General features: G+C 39.0%; 1 protein-coding gene across 5 annotated transcripts in view; it reads left to right on the top strand.

The window, feature by feature from the left end:
• Positions 1 to 8,582, top strand: part of LOC107589163 (paired box protein Pax-6-like) — a 21,293-nt gene that overhangs the window by 10,016 nt on the left and 2,695 nt on the right. For 3 of the 5 annotated variants that reach the window (XM_016277515.1, XM_016277519.1, XM_016277514.1), the window contains 7 exons: positions 790 to 813; positions 3,399 to 3,529; positions 3,906 to 3,947; positions 4,038 to 4,253; positions 4,508 to 4,673; positions 7,800 to 7,958; positions 8,349 to 8,431. In XM_016277515.1, coding sequence (XP_016133001.1) covers positions 790 to 813; positions 3,399 to 3,529; positions 3,906 to 3,947; positions 4,038 to 4,253; positions 4,508 to 4,673; positions 7,800 to 7,958; positions 8,349 to 8,431 — 821 coding nt within the window. Of the gene's footprint in view, positions 1 to 789; positions 814 to 2,958; positions 3,042 to 3,398; positions 3,530 to 3,905; positions 3,948 to 4,037; positions 4,254 to 4,507; positions 4,674 to 7,799; positions 7,959 to 8,348; positions 8,432 to 8,582 lie in introns of all 5 variants that reach the window. The other 2 variants (XM_016277516.1, XM_016277517.1) reach the window with 2 other exon arrangements.

The raw sequence follows: 8,582 nt of genomic DNA on the forward strand, positions 1-8,582 counted from the left end.
ACACACACACACACACACACACACACACACACACACACAAGAAAAACGTAAGCCAGCAAAGCATTTGTTTTGGTATATTAGTGAAGGCAGTTTACACTGTACGTCAGGGGTGTTGGGCGTATGCATGCTGCCAAAATTTTTGGCTGTCATTCATACAGCTCCCTCAAAGTAGCTGAATACTGTATAGTAAGCTAAACTCACTGCTTAAGCCTGACTTTAACAAGTTTACATTTTATGGAACATCGTAGGTCATTATTTAACATTCGTAAGGCTACATTTGAGAGAGCAAAAATTACATTCCCAGTGAGAAATTCCTTGAATTGCAAAAAATTAAAAAAATTAAAAACCTCACATGGAACCCTGCATAGCTACACAACCTAGTTAGAGTGTCTAACCCATATGCTCTTTGCATAATTGTGTGTGTCTGTGTGTGTTAGAGAGAGAGAGAGGATGTTTCTGCTTGACTTGCTTTTAAATAATTGCAGAATTAATGTTAGCATCGGCGGCCAATCCTCCTAGTCCATTAGCAGAGACGAAATTGACATTGCATGATTTTGATGGAATGTCTATCATGTTTATGAAACACCGCGAGAGTGAAATAATAGACTGAGCTTTGATGCAACGTTGAGTGTTGTAGAGCATGAATAAATTACATGCGCGGATGTGTCTGTGTCTTTGAGATGTGTGAAGGCCAACTAGCAAAACATATACTTAGTCATTTGTGGAAAGTACTGAGTAAGTTATGATTACAATAAATGAGACATATTTTCTCTCTTAATGCTGGACAAGAGGTGTATGACATCTGTAACGAAGGTGTGTTGAATGTCATCCTCTCATTTCAATTGCTTTTATTGTTGTAAGTGCCAATTGTTTTTGTTCTGTCCTTATACTAACGACTGGTGTACTGTCCATAGATTATTTTTGTGTGTGAAACACTTTGGAGTTTTAACGGAGCATTTAAATCTAGGTCAGCTGAAGCGGGGGCACATTACACTTTATGAGCCATATATAAAAAATCATATTCCCACATTTTTAAAAAACATTATTATTAAAAAGGCCTAGAGATAAAAAAAAAAAAACCACAAAATATTACGCGTCGAAAAGAGTTTCTCCTAAAAACGTTGTTAATTTTTTTCTTCTTCTTAGGGATAAACGGTGTTATTGTACACAAATGTTGTCGTGTGATGTCTCGCGTGTATTACTAAAAAGATATCATTCGGGTTAGGCCTTTGGTTTGTTTAAAGGTCACAGGCGACAATCCAAGCTTTGTGCTAATAACTCTTGGGTGTATATAGAGTGGAGCGTCCAAATTGACACCATATGTCTTCTTATTAATTGATTAGAAACAGAGTACCGCGCGCGCAATGATTGCCACTGGGCGAGACCGACACCGTTCCCCGTGGGGAATTATAGAACGATTAAGATTTAACCTTTCAAGCGAAAGTTTGATTTTATATCCCTAGCTGAGTGTTGGCGAGCTCAAATCAAGTGGCTGTATTTTAAAGCCATAAGGCATTTGATTTCAAAGCCAATAAATCTAAATGTGTCTATTACGGAGCAGAAGAAAAAGAAAAAGAAAAACAGCGGATTGAATAATTTCGAATTAAACTTCGCTCCGAAAACATATATGGATTTTCTTTCCGCCTTTATGTATGTTAAGTGTGCTAGAAATATTATCAGAAATAATTCTCAGGTAGAATAAACATTCTATGTGCACAATAAGAATAAAACATTCGTGCATAATTCAGGTTTTATATTTCGCTCTGCAGATTTATTATGCATAAACCTACATAACAAAACAGTGCGTAAATATAGGCAAATGGAGGTTTGTCACTTGGGGAAAAAAAAGAAATGTCACTTTTAATATATTAAGGGCGAGGCGCGCCCCCGTGAACGTACACGCGCACAGCCCCTGGCTACCTTAAAATTAAGCTTCCCTTAAAGGGGAAATGAGTAGAGTCCAATTTAGTCTGAGTGATAGCCAAATGCAGACAGAAAGGGCCGTTTTATCATGCTACTATTTGTCGTGACGATGCGATTTTCAAAAGCAGAGCGATGTTATGAAGTGACATGCCTGCCACAAGTGCTCCAAATGATCTTTTCAATTAGCCTTCCATGCATGATCCAGGGCGACTTCCGCCTATTCCCAGAAATTAAGCTCAAACTTGACGTGCAGCTAGCTTTATTTTAAAGACAAATGTCAGGCAGGCTCATCATATTTTCCCCCTCTTCTATATTTGGAGCTTATTTATTGCAAAGGAGCTTGTGCTCTTGGACTCAATTTAACGCGAGGCTTCGGAGGGAAGGGAGCTGAGAAGTAAAGCAAACCGGGAAGGCTGCTTTTCCGTTTTGGCTTCAGGTTTGGTGCCTTTGGTCTGCTTTTTATGGGCTTTTCCACAGACAAAGTAACATAAGCCAATTGCTTACCTAGGAAATGGCTGTGCCTTGGTTTATGTTTTTTTTATCTTTAAGTTGTTTAAATCATAGCAGCGTTTAAGACGTTTTAATATAATGCCACAAATAGCATTACGCCATCTGATCCGTTTTAAGCTTTGCAAAGATGCGCAAATCTCAGCTCAGTGGGTTGGACATGTTTTGCTCCAGATCATACGAGAGCGCTGACGCTTAATCAATGTTCTTGCATGTGTAATTATATTACAATTGTGCATTAGGAGATTATGATATTACGAGCACATCTGGAGAACTGTCGAAAACATATGACAGCTGAACAACAGCAATAATGACCGGCTATGCTGATTTAAAAGCGATTTACCCTGAATATTTGGATTTGTTGACAATGCTCTTGTAATGCTTGGCTCATTTTAGACAATCGCGACCTGAAAGCTTCTATTGAAAACAGCTGTGATTGGATTCTGTTTAAATGGAGTTTGTATTTTGAGGCTGGTGCGCTAAATGCTTGGTGATTTACAACGGGATCTTACCTTCTTCTTTTTTTAGGTCACAGTGGAGTGAACCAGCTCGGCGGTGTGTTCGTCAACGGCAGACCGCTGCCAGACTCCACGAGACAGAAAATAGTTGAACTCGCTCACAGGAGAGCGCTGACGCTTAATCAATGTTCTTGCATGTGTAATTATATTACAATTGTGCATTAGGAGATTATGATATTACGAGCACATCTGGAGAACTGTCGAAAACATATGACAGCTGAACAACAGCAATAATGACCGGCTATGCTGATTTAAAAGCGATTTACTCTGAATATTTGGATTTGTTGACAATGCTCTTGTAATGCTTGGCTCATTTTAGACAATCGCGACCTGAAAGCTTCTATTGAAAACAGCTGTGATTGGATTCTGTTTAAATGGAGTTTGTATTTTGAGGCTGGTGCGCTAAATGCTTGGTGATTTACAACGGGATCTTACCTTCTGTTTTTTAAGGTCACAGTGGAGTGAACCAGCTGGGCGGTGTGTTCGTCAACGGCAGACCGCTGCCAGACTCCACGAGACAGAAAATAGTTGAACTCGCTCACAGTGGCGCGCGGCCGTGTGACATATCCAGGATTCTACAGGTGATGAGAATGCATATTTTCCGTTCATCACTCTTCACCAAAAATTGAAATATTTCTACTGTAGCTGTATTTCACATTTGTGCTGTTTCATACTTACTTTTTTCAGCTGTATAGATGTTTTTTTTTATTTTTATAATAATAGTATTGTTTTAAAAAGTCCTTGCATTATTAATGCCAGCGAACAACGAGAATTAATTTCCAATTTCATTTTGGAATGCATAAACAGTGGTCTTGAGGAATGGATCGAAGCACTTCTAATTTTTTTCCCATTTGGCAATTTTTTCAATTGGCGACCGAAATGCATTTTAAAAAGTGCATAATTTCTCGTACCACTGAAGACATATTTTTCGTGTTAAAGGTATTTCTTGTGTTATAGACCCATGCTGATGCAAAAGTCCAAGTGCTGGACAATGAAAACGTAAGCTTATCATTGCTTGCAGCATACACTTAACATTTCACACTAGTCTTAAATAATGTATGTGAATTGTTTCTTTTGTTTTCTATCTAGGTGTCGAACGGCTGCGTGAGTAAAATCTTGGGTAGATACTATGAAACGGGCTCCATCAGACCCAGGGCGATCGGAGGAAGTAAACCAAGAGTAGCGACTCCCGAGGTGGTCAGCAAAGTTGCCCAGTACAAGAGGGAGTGTCCGTCAATCTTCGCGTGGGAAATCCGCGACAGGCTGCTATCAGAGGGGGCCTGCACAAACGATAATATACCCAGTGTAAGTTCATTCAGAGAAGTTAATGCATAATGCATTGTTTAAAAGCATGCACCAATGACCTTGAACATTCCCCAACATCGGCCTTCCCCGGCCGCTGCTGTAATCTTCTTTTTACCAGAGGACAATGCAATGCGATGTAATGCTCTGGCATGTAGGCCTGTGCAGAAATGGGGCCAATCGTTCCAAAAGCCAACATGCCACACCGCGGATGCGCTCTTTAATTAATGTGCCGCATCTTTGGGTTCGTCTTTCAGGTGTCATCGATAAACAGAGTACTGCGCAACCTGGCTAGCGAAAAGCAACAGATGGGCGCAGATGGCATGTATGAAAAGCTGAGGATGCTGAACGGTCAGACCGGCACGTGGGGGACCCGGCCGGGCTGGTACCCCGGAACCTCAGTGCCAGGACAGCCCAATCAAGGTATGGCTATTTTACTTTCCATAGAGGAAGACTGTGTCAAAAGGGTATTGGATTCGCTAAATTTGTTGTTTTGCAACCTGGAGTAAATTATAATTAATAATTATTTAAAGAGATAAAACAATTCCCATAATAATAATAATAATACTTCGTTTTTTATTCTATTTACTTTTAAGTATTTTTAGATGATAATTAAATTATATGCATGTTACACGGAGCTTAATTTACTGTTATAATAGCCTATCAATAATGTAATGACGTTTGAATTACTAAATAGACTACTAATGACTATAATAATGAAATAAAAAATTAAGAATAATAATGCGAGTTGCAATCCACCTATACAGTTCTTAAAGAACGCGACGTCGAAATAAACAAGGAGCAGTGTGGATTCCCTGAACAGAATATGTTTCTGTCACACAGAAAAATGTGTTATGGGAACAGTTCAGTCGCTCTGTAATAGATCATTATAGAACGTTTTGTTTCCCATTAAGGTGACATAAATACGCGTTTAGTTTGAGGAGACAGCTGTGGAAATGTTCCACCGGAGATACCCTGGACATGATATGGCAAACGTATGACAATTAGACTTGTCACTGTTAAAGGCGCTACACAACTAAAGACAGACAAAAGATATGACAAATAGAGAATTCATGTCTATATAATTTCGGCCTGTCAAATCATTGACTGGTTTACAGCTATTTAAAAAATCAAAACAAACGCCTAAAACTGGCTCAAATGAGCAAATCACGTTATATAATATTTAACATGTTTTTATGAATAAAATTAGACATATTTACTTAAAATACAGTGCAGGATACGCCTATGATTTAATTTGAATTCGCATGACATGCTGCATAACCTACATATTTAATAGTTTATTGACATGTGGCCTCGTACGCACCATGTTTGAGGCGAAAACTTATAATAAAGTGCTCATTTTATTCTTGTGGGTTAATTGCCAGCACTCTATAGCATCTAATTTTTGATTTGTTACGACAAATATCATAAAACATAACAACAATCACAACAATCAATCTTACAGGCTATTTTTGCGAAACATAATGCTTTTTGTTAGTAGCAAACTTACTTATAGGCTATATCATTTTCATCACTATCATTTAGAAGTTCACCCCCAAAGTATGCTATTAGTCAGGGTGAGGTTTCGGAGCGAGACAAATATGGTCGCAATCTGATGAATGTCACGCAACACTGAATAAAATAGCGGATTCATCCGGGCTGACAGGACGCTAAAAGAGACAACTCATTCAGAGGACTCATGGTAGCACCCTCCCTCCGCCATAGGCTCGGGGTGCTAAAGCCGTCTAAAGGATTTGGTCACTTTCCCTTTTCCAAGGGTCCTCGCATGTTTTGATCAAGGCCTCCACAGTGAAATATGCCGCGGTTGTTTTGCCACCTTTTTGCTTGCCTTCCGCCTCACCGGTTACGACAACGCCCCAATAAGGAATGACTTTATTTCCCACCGCCTTTGTCAGAGAAAACAAATCCGAAATCTGGCGACAGTTGGTCAGGCTTTTGAGAGCAGGCCACACATTCGGATTAGCTCTTGAAAAGTGGGGATACTAAACACAAAGACCTTTTAAAACTTTCTTAGAACATAGAAATGCACTGTCTTTGAAAAATAAATAACTTGGAGGAAAAAAAGAAAAGCTATGTAGCTCAATATTTCTATTACTATTAATATGTAGCCCAATAGTAGAAGAGTAACCATGTCTAATTTACATAATATCAATAAAAAGTTCATTTTTGACAGCACATTTTCCAGTGGTTACACTCTAACTTGGGGTCAAATATGGACTAATCCAACGTTTGGGTTAAAAATGTAATAACATTTTTTAACCCAATACCGCTGACTCTCTCATAAAGACAGTAATAATAAACAACAACAACAATAAACAACAACAACAGCCATCATAAAGTTGCTAGGCAATTCAGTCAAAAGTGCAAAGGCCGTGCTCTGATATACAGCATTGAAGTTATATAAAACATAACATTATGAGACTTTGCCCTCAGCCAAAACTGTTTGCTCTGGAACAAATAATAGATTAATGAGACCAAAGACTGCCTGTTAGATTTACCCAAAACAAATTATATCTCATGTTTAACCACTATAGAGACATCAGAGTCAGAGGCAAAATACAGAAGAACTGGCCAAGGTGAGGCTGCTCTCAGCGGGTTCATGAGCGCTGAACGGAGCTAACATCTCCAAAAACGTCGAAGCAAATATTCAAATAGGCGTTATCTTTATTAATCGCATATTTGAAGTCTAAACAAGTACATCATTGCCTAAAAACGGTGTCCAACAACACAGCAGGTTAAAGCTTATCGACTCACAGTTGGCACTCCAATGCTTTAGTCTGTGACAAACAAGAGGCTTCGTATTTAGATGTCTCATTCACGGTGGCCTGGCTGTTTTTCTCCCTGCGCCTATAAGAAGGTATAAATCCTAACCGAGGTTGAACGGGCCGGCCCTAGGGACAGTGATTAATGACAGTAGAGCATAAAGGTTAACACGCCGAGCAGAAAAGTCTGTTGACTGGAATCCTCATGCTACAATGTCTGCTGGAGAGAATCCTTTTGTCGCCCGCTCCAATTGTGTCCTCAAAATTCAACCCACGAAAGTTTGCCATCCGTCCTCCCAGCGAGTATTTAAGAGTTACCCTTACTCTCCCGCATTGTGTGGCTGTGAAAGCATCCCTCTCCTATTCAAGTATTGGTGGTCACCTCAATAGCTCCGCAAACGCCCATATGGTGGCCGCAGCCTAATTGAAGAACTCGGGAATGAAAAGGGGGGAGAGGGTGTTTGGTTTTTAAAAAACATTTGAAAAGGTTTCTGGGACATTTTATCGCATTTCTGTAAAGCCCTCAAGCTCGTCAGCCTTTTTGACTCGATGCTGAAAGATCTAAGTGAGCGTGCTCTAAATGTTTTCCGACAACACCGCAGAGGGCGATACAGTAGCCTACAAAACGCTCCACAAATTTTCTACCAAAATCTAAATATGACAGGCAAACCATGATATACCTTAATTAAAACCTAGAGTCCAAACAGAGAATGAGAAGTGCGAATAAACAAAACAAACTTACATTTGATATTTCCTTTCCTTTCAGATGGCTGCCAACAATCAGACGGAGGCGGTGAGAACACAAACTCAATAAGCTCCAATGGAGAGGATTCAGATGAGACCCAAATGAGGCTTCAACTAAAAAGAAAACTGCAAAGAAACCGCACATCTTTCACACAAGAACAAATAGAAGCACTTGAAAAAGGTAAACATGAAGATTAGAGCTAATATTAAAGCATCTGTAGACTAGCTACATTCTAAAAAATGCTGGGTTGTTTCAACCCAATGTTGGGTCAAATATGGACTTAACCCAACTGTTGGGTTAAATTTTGGTTACATTTTTAAAATAACTTTTTAACCCAACAGTTGGGTTAGTCCATATTTGACCCAAAATTGGGTTGAAACAACCCAGCATTTTTTAGAGTGTACAACTAAACAGTAAAATCACACTTTATTTCAAGAATAAAACTTTTTTGTAAACTTTTATATTTAAATTAAATTGCTCTGCATGACTTTTAAGCAGTTTCCCTTGTGCAACTGCACAGAAAAAGACAAATTCTTTAACTCATGACTTATTTTTTAATGTTTCCACCAGAGTTTGAGAGAACGCACTATCCTGACGTTTTCGCACGAGAGAGACTAGCTGCAAAAATAGATTTACCGGAAGCAAGAATACAGGTGAGCGAAAACACTCAAAAATAGGATAAATAGAGATAAAAATGGGTACACTTCATAATAATTTGTCATTGGCATGGCTTTAAAATATTATTATTAACGGCTTAGCCACTAAAGAGTTTGTGTTTGTGAATGTGTGTGTGTGTGTATATAT

This window comes from Sinocyclocheilus grahami, unplaced genomic scaffold (assembly GCF_001515645.1).
Source record: "Sinocyclocheilus grahami isolate Dianchi unplaced genomic scaffold, SAMN03320097.WGS_v1.1 scaffold113.1, whole genome shotgun sequence".
NCBI lineage: Eukaryota > Metazoa > Chordata > Actinopteri > Cypriniformes > Cyprinidae > Sinocyclocheilus > Sinocyclocheilus grahami.